General features: G+C 42.5%; 1 protein-coding gene across 3 annotated transcripts in view; it reads right to left on the reverse strand.

The window, feature by feature from the left end:
- LOC103710780 (tRNA/rRNA methyltransferase (SpoU) family protein) overlaps window positions 1-23,126 on the reverse strand; it is a 60,123-nt gene that overhangs the window by 29,142 nt on the left and 7,855 nt on the right. For all 3 annotated transcript variants that reach the window (XR_015976544.2, XM_039119581.3, XM_088718771.2), the window contains 10 exons: window positions 22,816-22,897; window positions 21,043-21,329; window positions 20,819-20,932; window positions 17,743-17,993; window positions 16,442-16,684; window positions 16,165-16,320; window positions 8,521-8,658; window positions 8,151-8,393; window positions 7,890-8,017; window positions 3,451-3,574 (listed from right to left, as the gene is read on the reverse strand). Coding sequence is in view for 2 of the 3 variants with exons in the window: in XM_039119581.3 (XP_038975509.3) it covers window positions 3,451-3,574; window positions 7,890-8,017; window positions 8,151-8,393; window positions 8,521-8,658; window positions 16,165-16,320; window positions 16,442-16,684; window positions 17,743-17,993; window positions 20,819-20,932; window positions 21,043-21,329; window positions 22,816-22,897 (1,766 nt within the window). In the remaining variant the exon portion in view is untranslated. The remainder of the gene's footprint in view (window positions 1-3,450; window positions 3,575-7,889; window positions 8,018-8,150; window positions 8,394-8,520; window positions 8,659-16,164; window positions 16,321-16,441; window positions 16,685-17,742; window positions 17,994-20,818; window positions 20,933-21,042; window positions 21,330-22,815; window positions 22,898-23,126) is intronic.

Raw genomic sequence — 23,126 nt, forward strand, 5'->3', positions numbered from 1 at the left:
TTATAGAGCATCCGAAGGATTAAATATATATCAAGTAATAACATAAACTCAGTTTATGGAGTATTGACTCCTATAGGCCAAGTAGATGCACATCATATAAGTGAAGCACAAAGAAAGCAAATGTTAGGAGAGATGGATGTGGTGGCAGTAAAGCATATGCTTTAGACTGCGAGGACACTTCAGGAATGGTACAAAAAGGTATCCATGCCTCCCTATAACATTGTTCCAAGACCAGCTAAGGATTTGGACACTTCGAACCATTATGTTTACTTAAGTTATTTCCTTTTACCATTGTTTTTCTTCTTCCACTTTTCACCTTCTTCTAAGTGCCTTTTTTTCCTTCTCTTGACATGATTAAATAGAAATTAGTTCTTAGATTTAGAATTTAATTATTAATAGGTTTGCTCATTTTTGTACTTCATTAATATGTAAATTTCAATTGCTGTGACAGAGATATGGGAGCCCCATCTTTGTTATAATAAATGTATAAATCTGGGTGCCTCAATGAGATACAACTTTGGGATGCACAACTTGCATCAAAGGAACATATACATCAAATTATGATATCATAATTGTACTATGGCGAGATTTGAGATAATTCACTTCACAACACTTCTGTCTATATGGTTCAAGAGCTACGATTAAATCAATTAAAAACTAATACTTAGCATTAGTGTAGGTTCCTAAGGTTCACAGACATTATGGACAAAATTTGTAGGAGGGAGACCATACGCAAGAGAGAAGATAGTGATAAATGATATAGTTTTTTTAATTTTCTCATTTCTCTTAAAACTGGTGGATATCCATGTATGTTAGTGGAGTACGTTAAAGAGATTGGGAATTTGTCCCTGCACCACAGATTTGACCAGGCACCTTCTTTCTCCCGATCTAACAGTTTCATTCTCTTATCTAATTAAAAAAAAAATCACCACACCTCTTGATAACCAACCATCAAAATTAGTTATCAACAAATACCCCCATTCGCTTCTTCCTATATTTAGACAAGTTAATAAGACTATATAATTAATGAAATGACTATCAGACAGTATGATTATGTGAAAGAATATCTTGCCATCACAAGTTATTAAGACCACATTGCTTCATTACTAGTAGTATCGAGCAAGGTATGCTGTTTTAGTACCGGGCCCCGTACTGGTGCCACTCTATCACTATATCAGTACGGTATGGTACAAGGCCGATTTGGCATACCGAAAGTCGATATGCCCCCCATACCGTATACCAGTACTGAACTAGTACTGTATGGTATGCTCCATACTGCCAAGTTTAGTACGGTATGGCATACCATTATTGAGGCTTGAGGTCTCATGCAAAGTGCCAATGGGCACATTTGTTTCTCTAGACTTTATGGTGGCTGATAAAAGCAAGAGAAATGAAGCAAACCACCATCAGATAAACTTCAGAGAAGAAAAGGGGATGGATGAGAGTGTGCCAACATGTTGTCCATTGTAAGTGCCAGTTTGACATATATTAAATACAATTTTCATAAGTGTCAGTAGACTCAGTACCATGGTGAATGCTAATACGATCCAGGTTTCCCCATACAGTCTAGGGAGCCCTTCATTTAAAAACTAAATGAAAGAATGTGTGGAGATGATGATAGAAAGCTTGAAAAAGATATAGAAGTGCATGGGAGGCATTGATGACTGGTACCTGGATTAACAAACATGCTCTAAGCCAGGGTAGGCAGAACCATCCCGAACCGGACGGTTCCGACCGTCCTGAGCTATACCAATAGCTCACCAATATGGTTCCGGCAACGGAAACGAAACATGTTGCCGGAGCGGAGAAGGAGAAGGGAAGACAGAGCAAGCGGGGGAGGGAGGGAGAGGGAGAGGGAGAGGGCGGGACATCGGCGGACGGCCAGCGGAGGCTGCGAGAAGCAAGGCCACAGCTACTTCCCCTATTTCGAACGAAACAGGGGTCCAGCCGTTGCCTTAAAAAATTTCGTGATTTATAAGTGAAGTCGGCAAGTTTAATTTCACGACTTTTAAGTGAAGTCAGCAAGTTTAATTTACCGACTTCACTTATAAATCGCGAATTTTTTTAAGGCTGCAATCGGACCCCTATTTCGTTTAAAACAAAAAAGTGGTCGCGGCCTCGCTTTCCGCGACTGAGGCCGGCCTCCGCCAGCCCTCCATCGGGCTCCCTCCTTCTCCATCCCTCTCTCCCCCTTCTCTCTCTCTTTTCCTCTCTCCCACGGTCTACGTGTTGTCTCCTCCATCGGTAAAGGCCCAACACGATCCGTACCGACTCATGCCGCCGAGAAACCAGTATGGTGCTTAGTATCGTTTCCGCTGACCTTGCTCTAAGCATTATAGTTACAACAGTAAAGTGGGCTATTTTTTAAAATTTATGTCCTGCAACTACAGAATCGTCGGTTGCTTCTAGATGCAGCTTCAGAAAATCCAAAAAATAAGGGACAAGACTTTAATATTTTGATGTTAATTATAGAAGATTCTTTTGTTCACTATGTTTGTTTTTCAAAGGCTGCTTTATGCATCCCTATTCCAACATATACAGGTAATTCTTGATGTCCTTTTTCTCTTAGCACCATCCTAGAGGCCAGCCATGAACACACCTCTAGCTGCACAACTCTGCCTCACAATTTACAAAACATTGCTCCAACCATCATGTAACTGATGCCTCACATCATCCCATACATATGGCACCACTATTCATTCACTTCTATTGTTGCCTCCCTCCTAGTTGGGCATATATGCCTCAAATAGGAAGGATTATATTAGTCATCCTACTGAACAATCTCCTACAAGTGTTTTCTGCATTTTCCTTGAAGAAACCACATAATTACAAGAATTGAAGTATTGCGTGCCAGTGACATGCCACTCTACTACTAATGCAGTAAATACCATGACATGCCAAGCAGTGTCAGTGTTAGGCATAAACTGGACCAGTCAACATGTCGCATGCCAAGTACTGCACGTGGCCGGTACTGTGACAATATCATTTGCTGGTGTGGCAATGGTCCACTAAGTATTGTTTCATGCTGTGCCATGTCAACCGACCCTTAAATTCATGCTCCTAAATGACTGCAAATAAAGATATTGTTTCACACACCAATACAGTTGCTATTTAGGCATCATGCTTTTTCTACCCTCATCCCTCCATAACTTCATTAAGACTACAGTTTTGTTGGGACAAAACTCAAGTAATGATTCATCAAAAGTTTTAAAAGGAATTCAGTGTATAGTTGTGGAGTATACATGCATATACCTTATACTATTATATTTAAAACAGTGTATGTATATGAGAAGTATAGTTTATTCTAAATGTGTGCAAAAAAATATTATGCTCCGTAGAAGATTATCTTCTTTGTAGCGTTCACTAGTACACACTACACAACTTGCAAAACCCCATGACGTATGTGAATAATCTGGTGCATAATTTAGAAGGAAGAGATACGAAATAAACCTGACAAGTAACTCCAGAACACGAAGAAAATACTGAAGATATTCTACCACAGCATAAAAGCCCCAAAACCAACCTTACAGATCTCAACATGGACAATACAGAACTTTCACCAGCATTCTCAAGGCTGAAAATGCAAATAAAATAACAATGATTCAGCGAATTAGTTCTTCACTAAATATAAGAATTGCAAAACTGAAAAGCAGCAGATATTTTTTTACGAGTAGCATTAATTTAAACATGGAACATGAAAATGCATTCAAACTATACCTTCAGTTGCCACCTAAAAGGTCATAATTTTTCATGCAAATTTAAATTCAATATGGAAAAAAAAAATATAAGAACATCCATAGTAAGGTTAAACATTATATTGAAGAACCAACATTAACTTGTTTCCCTCGTTGGTTACAGGCACTACCAAGGTACGTCGTACCGGTACCGATAGATGTACCAGTTGCCTACCAGACCGGTATGGTTCCAGCTCGATACCGGGAGCCAGCCAGCTCTTCCTCGCGGAAACGGGTGCGCCCAGCCGAAGCCGGGGAAGAAGAGAAAGAGAGAGTGAGCAGGGGAGGGAGGGTGGGAGCCCACGGAGGGCCACAGGGGGTCGGTAAAGGCTGAGGAGGCGCAGCGGAGGCCGAGGCCGCAGCCGCAAAAAGAAATTAGAAATTTTTAAGTGAAATCGGCAAATCGCTTGCCCCCGCGGGCTCCGCCGCCCCCCGTCGGCCCTCCGCAGGCAGCGGAAGCCTCTCCTCCCTCCCTCCCTCTCCCGCTCGCTCTCTCCTTCTCTTCTTCTTCTCCAGCTCTGGCTGGGTTCGGCATCTACGGGCCTTGCACCGGTTTCCACGACTGAACCGGACCGATACGGTACGTGCTAAACCGGCTGGTACAGGCCGGTTCAGCATACCACGGGCACTACTAATAAGGTGGGGTATTTGCTTAGTTTTTTAATTCTGTAAATTTTAGAGCATATAGTCCGCAAGAACAGATATGTTTTTTAGGCAAGCATGTTAAAGAGTGTATGCATCATCTGATTAACCATTCCTAGAAGACCTAGCTATGTCATTTCCACACATTCCACCTCTAAGGTAAGAGGATTGTATTGGAAGGATAACTTTTTCTTCTCATATTTGATAGTAGAGGCTCTAACATGAAGCAGACAAAACTACGAGATGGTGGATAAATGTTAACAAGTGAACGAGTGATTTAGTAGGATAGATCCATAATAAGCAGCATAATACCAATGGAATTTATGGTTAAGCAAATTGAATTTGCCTGTTTAAGTCTGAATGTTTAAGTCTGAATTTATGGTGGATAAATTGAATTTATGTTAAGCAAATTGAATTTTCAGTAAGGATACTGTCACTCACCTGCCTCCTGTAATGACGAAACAAATGCTACCAGTAAGCTAACTACCTGCCACCTAGAGAAAGGTCTATCAAACAGTATTATCTGACACTTGGATGCCATGTGTCTAAGTGTCCTCAAGCATCAGACATGACATCCTCCAAAGATCTAGGCATAGGGACATGGCATCCATACATACGCGTGTCCTTGTGTACATACATATGGACATCTATGTAGTGTGTTTGTGTGTTTTAGTCAATCGTCGAACCAGTAACGAGACCCGTACCGATCAATCCGGTATCGAGATCCGTACCGATCGGCGATCGGTACAGTTCGATACCGATTCAAACCGGACAGAACCATCTGATTTTGTTAATTTTCGGTCAGTTCCAACCGGTTTTGGCCACATCCAATCAGGTTCCGGCCCCAACAAGGCCAGAACCGTTTTCCAATGGAGAGCGAACCCGGTCAGAGACCGGGCCGGCTCGGTTCGGGCTGAACCGGCCGATTCGGCTCGATTCAGAAATCATTAGTTTTAATCATGGTGTGCAAACCGGCGTGTAGGGTCCGGTCCCTGACCGATATGGTACGACAATGGAAAACGGTTTCGGTCTCTATGGGGCCGGAACTGAGCGATATGGAGGGCGTACCGGTGCGAACCGGACCGATACAAGTCCGGTACCGCTTTGTACCGGTGCGAACCGGACGCTTCGGATAAATGGCTCTGTGGCATTTTCTTTTAATGCCACTCTATGGCACTTTTTTTTAATGCCACTCTGTGGCAATTTTTTTAATGCCACTCTGTGGCAATTTTTTAAATGCCACAGAGTGGCATTTTGTCCACAGCGCGCCCGCGCTGTTGCCGGTTCAATACCGATTCGACCAGTACCAAACCGGTACGCCTACCGGCACCGGTTCGGCATATCTTGATTTTAATGCTTATTCAAAAAAAAAGAACTTAGAATTAGTTGAGGTTTACCATATTGGTTGGTATCATATCGTACCGATACCAAACCAATACGCAATCTCGTATCAAACCAACACTTGTACACCTTGTCCGTATTGTACTGTGTATCGACAATATAATAGAATGGTACTGGTACAGGGTCTGATACAAAAATAGCAAACTTTGAAATTAGTAGATGCTATTTAACAAATATATTAATGGAATAGCCATGAGTTTGCAAGTTATTTAATTTATTTGCTGCATTTACTTAAGATGTGTCGAGATACTTAAATTCATAGCTAACTATAACATATTTATATATAAAATATAATGATATTCCACTTAAAGTGTCTATATAATCTTGGTAAATTTAAATTAAAATGTTAGGACACTTCGCTTGCAATGTCTAGAAGAACTCGAGGACACCTTTGTTAAAGTGTCTAGAAAAATTTAAGGATACATATTTACTAAAAGTGTCCAAAACTTAAAACTACGAGTACCCCTACATTACACTCCAAAAAAGGTGCCAAGCATCAGAACTTCTTGTTGACAAAAACAGGAAACTTCAAATTGGAGTGTCGAGCCGTGTAGTGTCATGTCATGTCCAGGTGTCCAAAAGTATTGACACTTCCAAACAACTTAAAAGGAGCGCACAAGTAACATAGCTATCAAAATATTAATAGTGAAAACCGTGGATGGCTACTTACAAAAATACTCGGGACTCCTTTCTTTATGCTTCATGTTATCCAAGAAGCTACTCAAGTTATCCAAGAAGCTACTATTGAGCTAAGTAAAGATCATGTTTAGATGTAGTAATGATTGTGAACAGGAAAAATGGAGATGTTCAGGATATGTTGCTACCAAGGTATATCGTGCAACCAAATTTGGAAGCAGATGCAATAGAATCAAAATTTGGAGAAGATAAACTTATAAAAAATCAACCAAACAACTGGTCAATACGAGCTAGAGTGGGCAATTTCTAACCCAGACCCACCAACCCATCCGAGCCGACACAAAATAAATATGTTGGATTATATCAAATGAACCCAATTATAAACAGGTCAGGTCTATCCGGTTCCCAAAACAAAGACAATTAAATCAAGTATTATGCCCCTGAAATAGGGGTGGTAGTATAATGGGCCATGGGCTAGCAAAGGCTTGGTTTGAATGATTAGGAAGGTCATGCAGTTCATGGTTAAGAGAAAGCAAAAAAGAAAATAGTTAAAGAGGAAAGTGGAGCAGAAAGCATCTTTAGGATTTATCATATTTTCTTCCACTTTAATTTTCTCTGCTATCTTTCTCACCATATTTAGATGCCCAACCAAATAGATCCTCTCCTTGGCCCTATTTCACTTTTATTTTTTAAGGTACATGACTGACAAGTGAAGCCCTAATTGGATTATCGGGCTGGGTAGGGTCCATAAGAAAATAATCGAAGCACAAGTTTATTCTGTTTAACTGAAGCACATGTTTATTCTTTTCGACCGAAATATAAATGCATCACATATGGATCAAGGGTTTTGATATATCTAGAACATATGCATCACATATGGATCAAAACGCCAAAACATGCAATCCTTGTATGACCCAATCCAGTCATTTAAGATTTTAGCAATCCAGCCAATTCAGATTCCACATGCTCAACTAAATTACTACCTAGGCTTCCTTGTCAAACTTGTCTGAGTAGAATTTAATCTAGAAATTAGGCCCACAACATAAAATACATTTTTAAACCAGTGTTCAAACTCAAAAAAAAAAAACTGGTATAATGCTTATAACAATACCCATGATCCCTTTAGGTTCATGTCCTTCTTCTAGCTGCCTATCCCATCTATTACTTCCTATTTCAATCCACAACAATCGGACTTTCAGCTAGAAGACTCTTCTAGAGATGTCTACGTGTCGTCCAGCTTAAGCTAGACATAAGTTCTGATTGAATTTTGCATTATTAAGTTAACTTTTGGTGACCGCATGGTACATAGAAGATTACATGCATTTCGTCTTGTATGAGAAATAGAGCAATGTGACATCATGCAAAAGAAAATATTCCAATCTTAACTTCTCAGGATCTTTGCAATTATATCTGATAATTTACACATAAGAATAACAATTTGCAGAAATATTTTAAACAGCATAGTGGATTCATTACCTTTCAACAATATCAAAAAAAATACTTCGGAGAGTTGAAACTGAAAATAAAGGATATGCATCCTTTAGATAAACTCCCTTTTCAGTGACTATGTAAGGAACGGACAGCAGAGAATCTAGACAATGCCACTAGCAAAATCAATAGCATGTTAACTTCCATGTAACATACAGCACATGTTTTTCTAAATGATTGGACAAGATCTAAGCAAAACATGCTTCTAAATGGAGATCAAAAAAACAAACTATTATAGAACATTTTCACCTTCCAGTTCATTAGAACTGCTCGTCGACTTCGTGCCAAAACTCCAATAGCAAGCAGATCATTGATATTGTGCAAGAAGCAAAGAACCAGAAGATCTAACAAAGGTTTGACTTCCTCACTTGAAAAATGTGATTCATTATATGCCATAACAAAATCTAAACACGAAGTATTAAAATAGGTAGACAATGCTTTCAAGACACATGCTAATGCTTCATATGCTGCTAAACGAATTTCTGCTCCACTCTGGGACAAAGTGAAAAATTAAAGATCACTATTATCAGCTAACACATTATCCAAGAGAAGGGGGAGAAATCAAAATGATAATTATATGTTGATATTGAACAAATGTTTCATATGCACTTGAACATGCCTCGGAATCATATGCAGGAGACTTAATAACTTTCCAAGAGAAATCCCACAAGAAAGTAAATGCAGAATCAAGGGAACGATCTTTAATTAGCTGATTACACCATGATGAGACACAGGCAACAGCCCTCATTGACAAAACCTGTTCACAGAAACAAAGAAGACAGAACTTTAACACAGCATCTAGATACATTATGTACATATCAAAAAACAAAATGACCACTGATACATGACTAATTGAAAGAGGCTCGATGAAAAGGCATTGCGCTGTAAAAAGTATAAACAAGAAAACCAAACCATCGATAGAAGAGTTAACACAATCATTTGAGAGTAATGCTACATAGGTTCATTTGGATGTCACCATAACCAACTACACCATAAAGTTGACTGAACCACAAACTTCAACAAGAGAAACGGATAAGCTGTCCACTCTGATCTTAAACATTAATTAGATATGTTACCTTCAGTACCAACAAATCATGCTGGGCACTTACATAAAGAAGAAATGCCCTTATAACCTGCATAAAAGGAATCATGTCTAGAGCAATGCGGCTACATTACAAGGAATATCACATTGAGTGCACAGAAGAATGTGAGAGTAGGCCATGGACAATTCAGGATTGTTTAGAGTAGCCGAACCAGTACCGGAGGTCGTAGCCAGGACTAGTTCAGTATGGTATAGGTCCGTACCGTGCTGAATTGGAGCATACCAAAAACAGGGAGAGGGTGGGGAAGAGGGAAAGAAATGGAGAAAGAGAGAGAGAGAGAGAGAGAGAGAGAGAGAGAGAGAGGCAGGAAAGGAGGGTCGAGGGTTAAACCCTAATCCTAACCCTAGTAGAGTGAGAGAAAGAGGGGGAGGGAGGAAGCCAGAGGGCCACGAAAAACCCTAACCCTAATCCTAGCAGAGCGAGAGAGAGAGGGGGGGAAGGGAGAGGGGGATGCTTACCAAAGATGTAGTACAAGGGGGAGGAGGGGGGTTTGGCCTATTTCCCAGGTTGACAAGGCGTCCCGGTCCCTCGTCAGTTCAGTATGCCTAGAATTGTTGGCTCAGAGTTGTATGGCCAACAATGGTTTAGACCATGATCTGCCGTACCGGTCCGTACCGGCCGGTACGGGCCGGTACGTACCGGTCCGGCCTGGGACCGGTACCGGATCAGCGTGAAATCCAGTACCGGTAGTTTATTGTTGAAGAACCGGTACGGGACCGGTTCGGACCGGTTTCGTACCGGTCCGGGCCGCCACCGGTACGCCGACCGGTACCGGTACGGCGGACCTTGGTTTAGACTTTAGACTATAGACATATGCAGTGTGGCCTTAAAAAGATCAAGGTTAAGGATGCAGTTTAACTTATAAGGAAACACTAAAAATGTGTTCTGGAAAACCTCGCTTGACTAGATCAATGGTGTTGGTGGAAAAATGGACCACCCCACAAATGCAATTATAGCACCCAAATCCGTCCGCTCTCGAGCTCATCCAAGTGATCGGGCTCTTCCGCTCTCGAGCTCATCAAGTGATCGGGCTCTTCCGCTCTCGAGCTCATCCAAGTGATCGGGCTCTTCCGCTCTCGAGCTCATCAAGTGATCGGGCTCTTCCGCTCTCGAGCTCATCCAAGTGATCGAGCTCTTCCGCTCTCGAGCTCATCTAAGTGATCGAGTTCATAGGCCGAGCCGAGCACAGAAGGCCGAGCACAGAAGGCTGCCGAGCACAGAAGGCCGAGCACAGAAGGCTGCCCAGCACAGAAGGCCGAGCACAGAAGGCCGAGCACAGAAGGCCGAGACCAGAGAGCCGAGACTAGAGAGCCAAGGCCAGAAGGCCGAGACCAGAGAGCGCCGACCAGAAAGGCAACCCCGCCGAGCCCATGCCTTAGCCAAATATCCAATCTCCGCCTAACCCTCCAAAGGATCTGACAACTAAATATATGACTAAGGCCGAGCACAGAAGGCCGAGACCAGAGAGCCGAGACCAGAGAGCCGAGGCCAGAAGGCCGAGACCAGAGAGCGCCGACCAGAAAGGCAACCCCGCCGAGCCCATGCCTTAGCCAAATATCCAATCTCCGCCTAACCCTCCAAAGGATCTGACAACTAAATATATGACTCCACTTCAATCTGCCACCATTCCCAAGTCATTAAGGCACAAGATCTCCGCAGGCATTCGGCACACCCTCAGGCCTCCGATGCACTCAGTCATTAAATGAACACGGCTCAAGATGATCTCCGGATCACTGAACCATCAAAGCGTATGGCTCTTTCTGACCACCGGTTCACTCAGCAATCAATGCACTTGTCATCTACGGACCCCAGGCCCACCACGGCCGGCGGTTCAACCACCCCAACGGGTCCGATCAATCGTGACAGCTCCCTGACAGTGACGGTAACCCATTAATTCGCCCAGTCACATCACAGGTAACCCTGCCACTCTCCCTATAAAAGGGGAGCTTCTCCCTCTAAAAGGAAAGAGGCCTCTTCCTCCCAAGGAGATTTTTTCGGACTTCTACATACAATCCCTCTCTCTTTTTCAAAGTTAAGCCCCCCTCTGACTTAAGCATCGGAGGGCCGGCGCCGGGGAGCCCGGCCACCGATTTTCTTGCAGGACTTACGCCTCCCAGGAGGACGCCACCCGCCGGCACGCCATCGACCACCGCTCCTACGGCGGACTTGCACCCCTCCAGGAGGACGCCACCAGCCGGCGCACGGTCATCCACCGTCCCTGCGGCGGAGCCCCTCCTTCCCCTGGCTTCGTGACGGCCCCCGGGTCCAATTTCCAGCAACAGTTGGCGCTAGAGGAAGGGACCGAGTTCGCTGCCATGAAGCTAAGAAGCAAAGGGGCTTCCAACGCCTCCCGACGTCCTCCACCAAGTCCAGAACGTTCCATTCGAAACTCACCACCTCCGGCCGAGTCAGCGCCTCAAGTTCGACCGGAGCAGTTTCATGCCCTGGTGCAACAGGTGCAGGCCTTGGCTACCGTTGTCCAAGGCTTGCAACCTAGGGGCGCCCCGACGGTACCGCCCCCTCCGGCCCTAGTTCAACCGGAGCCTCCTAAAAGCGGACTTCCCTTTCGAGGTCAGGACTCTCAAGTCCAGGCCTCCCTCTGGAGAGAACACCCAGCTAGAGGCCCTGGTGGCTGGCCCCAACCCTCAGAGGCCGAGTCAGTTCCAGGGCAACTTGTACCAGAACGGACCGCTGCAGCGATCCCCCAGAATGATGAACTCGACAAGAAGGTCGAGGAGCTGGAGCGCCAGATCCAGGCACTCCATGGAAGGAAACCGGGACGTGATGGTGACTTTGAGTTCACCACAAAGTCCCCCTTCTCCCAGCAAATTGATGACGAACCAGTCCCGCCGCGGTTCAAGATGCCCCAGGTGGAGCCTTACAACGGCAGGGCCGACCCCCTTGACCACCTGGAAAGTTATCGGGTCTTAATGGCCCTACAAGGAGCCTCGGAGGCCATGATGTGCAAAGCCTTTCCAGCAACGCTCCGAGGACCGGCCCGGCTTTGGTTCACCGGGCTGAAGCCGAGTACTGTCTCCTCCTTTGAGCAGCTCGGCAGGCAGTTTGCCAGTAATTTTGCCGCTAGCCAGCCCCAGCGGCGGACGTCGGACTCCCTCCTTGACATCAAACAAGAGGAGGGAGAGTCCTTCAAGGAGTACTTGGATCGGTTTACTGCCGCAACATGGGAAATCCGGGAGCTGGACCAGTCAATCGCCATGTCGGCACTAAAGACGGGAGCCCGGTCTTACAGGTTCCTCTTCTCTATCGAGAAGAACTTCCCTGCGGACCTCACCGAAATGTTGGCCCGAGCTCGCAAGTACGCCAAGGCTGAGGAAGCCATGGCCTCTCGGCGGGAGGAAGCCGAACAACCTGCCAAGATGCAGAAGAAGCACCAGGAGCACTCCCAGCCAAGTAGCAGATTCCCCTGGCATGAGAAAGAGCCTCCTTGGCCTAAGAGCCTAGCTCGCCCGGGGTCTCCCCTCCAAAAATTTCAGACGTACACTCCTCTCACATCCACCCGAGCAGAAATTCTCATGGAGATTGAGGGTCGGGGCTACCTCCGACCTCCATTGAGAATGCGTCCGACAGAGTCGCGGAAGCACTCGAAAAAGTACTGCCGCTTCCACCGAGATCGCGGCCATGATACGGAGGATTGCTACGAGCTTCGTGATGGGATCGAGGCACTTGTCCGCCGAGGTCGGTTGAGTTATTTTGTCCGTGATCATGCCTACAGGAGAGAGCCCGAGGAACAAAATCCAGTGCCGCATAAGGAGCAGAATGACAACTGACCTCTCACGGGCATCATCAATACCATCAGAGGGCGGGCAACTAGAGGCACCAGAAGCTCCGAGCTCGGAAAAAAGAGCTTCCTCAAAGCATCCGTGCTCTGTGAAAGTCACATCTCCTTTTCTGATGAAGACCAAAAGGGTGTTGAGCCCTCTTTATGACGACGCTGTAGCTATTTCCCTCATCATTGCAAGGTTTCAAAAAAGGATTTTAGTACATCATGAAAGCTCGGCTGATACCTTATTTTGTCTGCCTTCCAAAGGATGAGCGCTCCTCTGGCTAGATTCATAGGAGATTCTACCCCAAGAAAGTACTATGAAGCTAAATCCTTTCATGGTCCAGAAGGCTGCCGAGCTCAGAAGGCCGCCGAGCTCAGAAGGCCGAGCTCCGAAGGCCGCCGAGCTCAGAAGGCCGAGCACCAAAGGCCGCCGAGCTCAGAAGGCTGCCAAGCTCCGAAGCCCGAGCTCAGAAGCCCGAATGCAGAACACCTCCCCCAGAAAATCGAGCCAAAGAAAGCTAGTGCCAAGCTAAGTCCTAAGGGACTTCGAAGCTCGGAAGCCATCAAAATATCTCCAAAAGGTACAGGACGCCACTTTGGCTTCAAATAATTTCAATATTTTATCTATTTTCAGGTCGGAGAATCCAAAAAACGACCAACGTCGCCCCGAATAGGGCGCACGATCGCCAGCGGACGAAGTCCGTCTCCTGTATGCGTCTCCAATGATGCTCTAGCTAAGCTCGGGACGCCGATTTGACGCCATTCGACGCCATTCGACGACATTCGACGACATTCGACGACACTTCGACGCCATTCGACGCCATTCGACGACACTTCGACGCCATTCGACGACACTTCGACGCCACTCGACGACATTCAACGCCATTCGATGCCTTTCAACGCCATTCGACGCCTCCTACGACAACACGCCCCGATCTGAGTGGGGGCACCCTGCTGAGTTGACTACAAGCCAAAGAAGGCCGCTGAGTCGACCTAAAGCACTATAACTCTAACTGCATGAAAGGTACATCCTGCTTGGCACGCACATCTCCATATATATTTGGCTATATTGCAGGATGATTGACGACTGGACTACTTCCTTCGTCCGAGCCAAAAGGCAGCTCGAACTCGGAAGTCGGGGGGTAGTGTTGGTGGAAAAATGGACCACCCCACAAATGCAATTATAGCACCCAAATCCGTCCGCTCTCGAGCTCATCCAAGTGATCGGGCTCTTCCGCTCTCGAGCTCATCCAAGTGATCGGGCTCTTCCGCTCTCGAGCTCATCCAGTGATCGGGCTCTTCCGCTCTCGAGCTCATCTAAGTGATCGAGTTCATAGGCCGAGCCGAGCACAGAAGGCCGAGCACAGAAGGCTGCCGAGCACAGAAGGCCGAGCACAGAAGGCTGCCGAGCACAGAAGGCCGAGCACAGAAGGCCGAGCACAGAAGGCCGAGACCAGAGAGCCGAGACTAGAGAGCCGAGGCCAGAAGGCCGAGACCAGAGAGCGCCGACCAGAAAGGCAACCCCGCCGAGCCCATGCCTTAGCCAAATATCCAATCTCCGCCTAACCCTCCAAAGGATCTGACAACTAAATATATGACTAAGGCCGAGCACAGAAGGCCGAGACCAGAGAGCCGAGACCAGAGAGCCGAGGCCAGAAGGCCGAGACCAGAGAGCGCCGACCAGAAAGGCAACCCCGCCGAGCCCATGCCTTAGCCAAATATCCAATCTCCGCCTAACCCTCCAAAGGATCTGACAACTAAATATATGACTCCACTTCAATCTGCCACCATTCCCAAGTCATTAAGGCACAAGATCTCCGCAGGCATTCGGCACACCCTCAGGCCTCCGATGCACTCAGTCATTAAATGAACACGGCTCAAGATGATCTCCGGATCACTGAACCATCAAAGCGTATGGCTCTTTCTGACCACCGGTTCACTCAGCAATCAATGCACTTGTCATCTACGGACCCCAGGCCCACCACGGCCGGCGGTTCAACCACCCCAACGGGTCCGATCAATCGTGACAGCTCCCTGACAGTGACGGTAACCCATTAATTCGCCCAGTCACATCACAGGTAACCCTGCCACTCTCCCTATAAAAGGGGAGCTTCTCCCTCTAAAAGGAAAGAGGCCTCTTCCTCCCAAGGAGATTTTTTCAGACTTCTACATACAATCCCTCTCTCTTTTTCAAAGTTAAGCCCCCCTCTGACTTAAGCATCGGAGGGCCGGCGCCGGAGAGCCCGGCCACCGATTTTCTTGCAGGACTTACGCCTCCCAGGAGGACGCCACCCGCCGGCACGCCATCGACCACCGCTCCTACGGCGGACTTGCACCCCTCCAGGAGGACGCCACCAGCCGGCGCACGGTCATCCACCGTCCCTGCGGCGGAGCCCCTCCTTCCCCTGGCTTCGTGACGGCCCCCGGGTCCAATTTCCAGCAACAAATGGAAATAAGTATCTAAAAAGCCACCACAAAACACAAAGAACATGATTATTTTTACTTTTCTATATAATTATAAAGGATTTTGCATAGGTGATTGAATTTCATGTAGAAAAGCTCAAATGGTAAAGAGTAGTTAAGAGAAGAATAGATGAGAAAGGGGAAAAATGTGGGATTACGGGTGTTACTTAGGGGTTCAGAGTTCAGACCCAGCTCAACATACCTTGATTCAACCTAAGCACATCAACCCTAGATGACAATAGTTAGTGGATCCGTGTATAAATGCAACCATGGAATAGAAAATCATTGGAAAAACAATCCAGTTCATAAAAATGTTATCGATAATTTAAGACCAACTTTAGGTGATTAAAGGGAAACCAAAAATCACTTAAATAAACGTGCAAGAATTAACAAGGTTCTAGATAAGAAACTCAAATACTGCAATATGATAAGTCATATCACTGTACATAAGGAACTCAAATGCTGCAATATGATAAGTCATATCAATGTAAAAGACCCAGGAGTATTATTTCCAAGCAACTAATATCAAAGTATATGAACAACAAAACTATGGTATCATACTACGTTGTTTTATCACATGTTTATGTAATATAGTAAACTAACAGAATTTTATGGTTCACACAAGAAAGCGTCAGAACTATACCAAATTAGGCTTTAAACATACATTCAAGAATGATTTACATAACCTTAAAGCATAAATGACGATATCAGCATATTTAATGTTTCCTGATATCCTACTGTGATACTATCTTTAGAATGCCAAAACTAGCATAAAACCAGGAAAGGAACTAAACTATCTCTTTGTAATGCTCCAATATAAGGGTCTTAACTAGGAAAATAAACAGATGTAATCATTCTATCAAGCTATTAAATCATCTGAGTAAATAATCAGCTACCATGTTTCAACTCTTACCGCTTGCAGCACAGCAGAAGTTGTAAGAGAAGCCAATCGCCGTTGACTTGGCCCGCCAAGCTTTCCTTTGACAGAAGAAGGTAACTGTGTATCTTTCACCACAGATATTGACCAGAATACTTGGGACATTAATTTGGAAAAGGACAACAGTTCTTCCTATAATAACAATATAAATGTATTATTTTATCATACCGCATTTCTAAACCCTTTAATCACTTTATATTATTGTTATACAAAATAAAATTAAGAGAAAAAAAAGAGGGGCATTGGCATTTACCAAAAGAATGAGAAACAACTTGGTAGATTTTTCCCCAAACAAGGTTACCAGAGGAGATTCATAATGCAATATATTTTTCATGTCAGATTCTGTTTCAGACTTAGCTTCAGTATAGCAGGTCAATTTCTTCCTTACAATTTGAAACTCATCAACCAGGTTGAGAATAAGAATAAGAAGCTTAATGGGAACCCATTCCATATTAGGATCTTGTTTGCAAAGGCTGCTGCCAAAACTACGGAGAAACTGTAAAGACAAAAGCACAAAAATTAATACCTCCATATGCCTCATTGGTGTTAACCTAATGACAACATGAAAAACCTAAAGGCCAACATCTTTTAACGAAATTCACATGAGGATTCTAAGGCTTAGATGCACAAAAAAGAAAATGCAGAGGTCCATAAAAATAAGATAATAATCAGCAACTCATAACTCATCAAATTTTGAACATATATTCAAACGTTGGGAAACTTGGGACTTTGGCAACAAATATATACTACTAGAATGTGTCATGAAGTGCACGATGGGCAAATCTTGGTTCACCTGGGGCAATATAGAATGCTTGATCAACTAATGCCATGAGATCAATCATTATAAGGAGGACATTGATGAAATTCAGAAGTAAGAAAGGTAAACATGGAAAGGAAAGCAACATTTTGACTTTTATTTTAGAAGCAATAAAGAACTGGCATCCAAAAGTGTTGCTACAAAACTATAAATTTGTGTAAAAAGAGTAACTAAGTATAAGGTGTATTCAATCATCAATGCTTTTACACTTCAAAGCTTATGTAAAAGTAAGCGAGCTTTTGAATTATAATTTATGGTGACACATGTGCCAGAGACAAGCCTCAAAAGTTTTGAGCTCCACCATGGCCTGGTCTGCGTCATGAAAGCTTAGCCCACACCGACCTACTCAAACTAAATGTCACCAAACATAAATGCCATTGATTATTCAAGCCTGAACGTCATCAATTACTCCATTCCTCTAACGAACAAAGCTAAAAATATAGATTTAAGCTTTTCCCAAACAAAAGAGTAGAACTATAAAAGTAATACAAAATCTGTTACAAAACTAAATTAAGTCATTAGGCAATCAAATAACATGCTAGCTAACATATTATCAAAGAGAAGTAAAAAATAAAGGCTTAGCTACAACTTTTTAAATTTCTAACACCTAGGCCATAAGGTGCTCGTCTTGCCAACGTATGAAAAGCAAGTAGATTCAATAAACACAATAAGATCGCAATAGAGAAGTAAATAAAAGGCACCACAATAATCATGTAAATGTTGAGAACAAGACCGACCATCAGTATTGGTTCCAGTTGTTGCTCCTTCGTGATTACAAGGAGAAGTATCCTTGCCCACCTCCGTGCTTCAGCTCCCCATGCATTTACATCCTCATCATCAAAAGAAACCAAGGTTCCAGGAGACTGTTTGTGTTTTATGAAACTTGTAGGAAAACTGATGAGATTCTTCAGAACATGTATTTCACTATCAACAGAATGTTTATCATTAGTCTGAGTAAGCCATTGTTGCACCATTCTTCTTAATGGTCCTGGAAGCCCAAAACGTGCATGTCAAATAATAAATAAATATATGTTACAAATCAGATATCATACATTACATATACATGTCATAATATAAGATAGATTATGAAATTAATGAAGAAAGAAATACGGATCTTTGAATAAATGCATCCAGATTACAAGTTTGAGCCAAAGGAAAAGTTACCTCATCAAAAACAGAAGAACGGTCACTTATTGGAAATATAGACAACATTCATGCAAATGCAGGCGTTGACATAGATTATGACATCAAGATCTCGAGATAGACAAGGCAAATCCACTTCAAGATCATCCAGACACAACTGCTAACCAATATAGTCGATGATTTTACAAATTAATAGTTTCTGAGGAGTGCTCCTTGCAATAGTTTCTAGCCAACATAGTGTCTACAATGCTAAAATTTCCAACCTCTTGAACAATTGTAATAGCCAATATAGTTTCTACCAAAATATAGCCCACATATCATAGTAATGGTGAAGAAAGGCAAAAAACCTTCAAATGCTCAACTTTTTTATGCTTACAAAGCGAATCCAAGCTTTGCAGCACACCAACAATGTCTTCTCTTCATGGCTGCATTTGCATGGCCAAAGCAAAAGATAAAAGATGCCCCATAGAGATCTATAACGTACACTTTACAAACATCAAAGGAAGAGAAGGCTGGAATTGTTTTCAGACTTGGCAAAACCAAAAATTATGCGACAGAAATAATCAAGGCCCATCTAAAATGTGTTATTGTCCCTAGGATTACTCTATCACTACTGAATGATTCTTGATTTCAATTTTTGTCACAAACAAGGCTCACCCTCTAGGTAGCGGACCCCATACCGGTATCATCCTATTACGGTGTTAGCACATGGTATGGTACGAGACGACGAGGCGTACTGAGTGTCAGTATGGTATGAGACTGCATACTAGTATGGTATGGTGTGCTTCATATGATACCGATCGATACAATAAACTTGGGTCACAAGAAACTCTAAATGCCTTATTGGCTCAAAGATCAAGCAAATATTAGCTCACAGCTACAGATTTGATGTATATTAAAAGAAGCCAAAAACGAGTAGAGAAATCATGACAATGAATGCTAGAAATGAGCTATTCCACTAAGCGCAGAACAACCAAAATGCCAATGAGCCAAACATATTATTTATAAACTGTTACACCATTTAAGCTGGACTCAAAACCAATTAATTAAGGGCCATTAACATCGAACTGCACATATATGGTATCAGCCCAATACCACTTCCAATATGATAAAAAAAAATGAACATGCTAAAAAATTATAAATATCCAACATTATAAATTGAGGAAGCATGGATACTTCAAATCACATGCCTTGTCTGTATCTTATCCATATCAAACACCAATACTTGTGGAATTCTTCTTAGGTACGTGTCTTGTACTTTTTTGAAGTATTATATTTTTCAAAATTAAAAGAATAATCTGGATACTTTCCGGCTACACTTTTGATATTTCTCCAATACCTCCAGCAATGAGGGAGAGTCAATTTTGTAGTCTATGACATTAGAAACATAAAGTATGGATTGTGATCTATAGAATAATGACTAAACAATGAGCTTGTAAAAGCTAATCCTACCATATAAACTATGGACTATGTTATTTTGATAGCCTACTATACTTTGTGGACGCATTTTTATATACATACATATCAAGGTTCGTCGTCTCGGTACCAGACCCCGTACCGGTGCCATACTAGCACAATGTCGGTACAGTACGGTATAAATTTTTTTTGGCGTACCGAGTGTCGGTACACCATCCGTACCGATACCATTACGGTACAGTACGCCCTGTACCGTCCGATTTGAGCTAGTACGGCGTATCATGATACATATGTATGTGTATACATATGTATGCATGTCAAGGATCGTCGAACCGGTACCAAACCAGCCAAAAAGACGCGCGTTGTGGCCAAAAAGGCCACATAGCACGCAAGCACAAGATGCGCGCGCAGCGCGCCATGGCATTACATGCCACAGCCAGCCACAGCTGTGGCATTAAATGCCACAGATCGAATCGGACTCGGTGCCGGTTCGCACGGAGTCCTAGCCGAATCGGACAGAACCAGTCCGATTCGGCTTTGTACCGGCCGATTCAAGGCCGGAGCCGTTTTCTGTGGCCGAACAGACCCGGTCGGCGCCAATACCGGTTCAGTACGGGCTGAACGGCCGGTACAGGCCGGTTCAACATTCCTTGATGCATGTAGTTATATATTTTATACATACATATACATACATATACACACATAAATACATGTGCACATATTTCTTGACATATTCTATATGTATCGTATCCTTTTCTAATAGCCATTGTATCCTTTTCTAGCAGCCATCGTATCAGCATATATCTGTACCGTGTCTATCCATATCCCATATATGTGCCTGTGCTTCATAGCTAAAAATATGTGTTAAAGAAGCAAGCATGGAAGCAGATAGCACTGCAAGTTTACCAAGAAAATCTTGGATAGATATATATGGAGATGCTCCAATGATGGCCTAGAGTTGAATTTGTCTTGCATGACCATTCATAGCAAAAAGTTAATATCATAGTTGGGATTTACATTTGAGAAAAGAAAAATGTCAATGAATTCCATAGTTGTGTTAATATAAAATCAAGAAAACAACAAGATCTTAAAATGCCGGCTGTAGACAAAGCAAATATCAAAAAAACCATAAAGACAAACCAACATACTCAATCCCAGAAAACAGAAAGAAGAAATTATAAAACATTGAATTAGTAAAAGATCCAGATCTCAAAAGCAGATATTAACTATTTCAGGTCTACATGAAATGCATACCAGCATGATCAGTAAATTCCCGAGGAACTGTTGAAAGAAAGTGCAAAAGCAGATCAAGTGGGACCTCAGTAATGCTTATCAGGGACAAGGTAGCTTTTAAAACCTGCTCACAAACTGAACACAATCACATTTTAAAGACTAGAAATCAGTTTTCTCTACGTTAAGGACAATACTAATTATTTAAACATAAATAATACCAATATCTTACTAGATATATCAGAGACCTTTTAGACGATAATTGGGATTAAAATGTTGTTTACTTCTCTCAATAATAATTCCTAGAACATCCAATATATCTGCAGGACTGCAGGGCAAAAGATCTTCTTGAGCAGATTTTTTTTGATCTACCTCCAGAGGACCATCTACACTATGATGTACTTCATTCACATTATCTGTATAAGAATGACAAGCAGCAGAAGCAATACAAGAGGCGAGAGCCATCAATCCAGCTCGACCAAAAGCCTCTTGTCTAGTAACAGCAGCTAAGCTCCAAACCAATGTTGCACGATCACTGCAATAAGATGAAAGAAATATGAGCAGTAATGCTTGCATATATTACAAAATACCATACACAGACAAGTGCAGAACCTCTAAAACACTTCAACAAAGCCATAGTTGCTTTTTTTCTATAATGAGAGGATTACAACAGCAAGTAGATGCTGCAAGAAATGCAATTCATGTGCAGGAAAAATCATTATCTCCCTTGCATGGACAAATAACCATATTGTTAAATCAGGAGTGGTCAAGAATAATTGCACTTGGCTTAAGGCATGGGTGTTCCATGCAAGTAAATATATAAACATGGTTGGTCCACACCAACCACCCAGTAATCAGCTGAGTTGCAGAGCCGCCGCTGCATGAACACACTCCGATCATTGCAATAACAGGTTAAACTCATAAAGTGGAAACCCATCTCACGTTAAAATGAGCAAATAGCAATTTTACCGCCATGTGATTGTAGGATATCCCAAAACATCACATGACTAATTATCTAGTATTCAATAATCTGATCCAATGCATATATCAGTAACTTTTACGAAGCCATTCCCTGTTGTAGTGCCAGTTAGTTTCTTGCAGCATTGACCAGGGAAATGTTAGACTTTCTAGACATTTTCAGAAACAAGTGTATTTCCCTTTGGTCAGTCAAAATATGAAAAAAGCAGTAAGAGTTGTGAACTTGCATTTTTTGGAGGAGCAAAATAAAAAAATACAATAACATGCCAATGAGCCATCTCATGATAGAAAAAGTAATAATGGTCAAAATATCAAATCTTACATATGCCTTGGTAAACATATAATTGAAAGGTAATCCATGTGTTGAAACTTATTTAGGAAAACTTCTAGAATGTATTCTTTCTTTGTTCGCTTGTCAAATCAATGCTATTAGTAGACTATTTCATCTTGTATCTTGATAATCTTAGGTCTCATTTATTAATTCAATGATGTCCAGCAACCTATTTACACTAATTGTTAATGCATTCATATAGATTTTCAATGTGTTTTTAATTGCAAGTTATGTGGAGTTATGTAATAAATTAGTAACAAAAAGAAACTTCAGCATGCATCAAAAAGGATGACAAGGGCATTTACAATTCATACACTTCACATATCTCTAAAAAATACAGCATCAAATTAATAAAAAATAAGCAAAAAGGCAAAAACCAATTTGAAGGCCAATATAGGCCATATGAAGTGCTTATCGGCTGTACCAAAGCTACTGGTCTATACTCTCTGTCGTTATGATGGGCAGCACAGCACATAGGACACAAGGTGGCCATTAATATGCCCCATACCTCAATATTTAAATCCTTGTCCATATGATACAAAGGGCTAACACATAAAAAGATGGTGCAAAAAATGTACAGAAAACAGTAGTAACCTGCCAACTCCAAATTATGCTACACTATTCTAGCGTCACACTCATTAAGCAGAGCATGCTTTCTTTATGTATAACTGGCCAAATGTCATTACTAAGAAAAGTAGCACTGATATTTTACCTCACTTTCAATTGACGAGAATAACTGCAAAAAAACTTTGATGCACCCTGAATTGTTTTTGAATTATAAACACTTTTTACACCTGCAACAAGAAACAAACTTAAATTAAAAAAAATGTACATATTCATAACCCATACAAAATCTAAAAAGCACAAAATGTAATATATTGCTAAGAAGTTCCATAAAAGAAGCCAATTAATCAAGATGAGACAACTAACACTAACAAAAAAAAGAAAACCGAAACTTCAATTCAAGAAAATTGCTGTTATTTACGATAAGGACTCCGATTTTCCGAAAGAGAACAACATATA

Source organism: Phoenix dactylifera, chromosome 3, assembly GCF_051530095.1.
Source record: "Phoenix dactylifera cultivar Ajwa chromosome 3, Ajwa_hap1_PhDact_Kaust_v1.1, whole genome shotgun sequence".
NCBI lineage: Eukaryota > Viridiplantae > Streptophyta > Magnoliopsida > Arecales > Arecaceae > Phoenix > Phoenix dactylifera.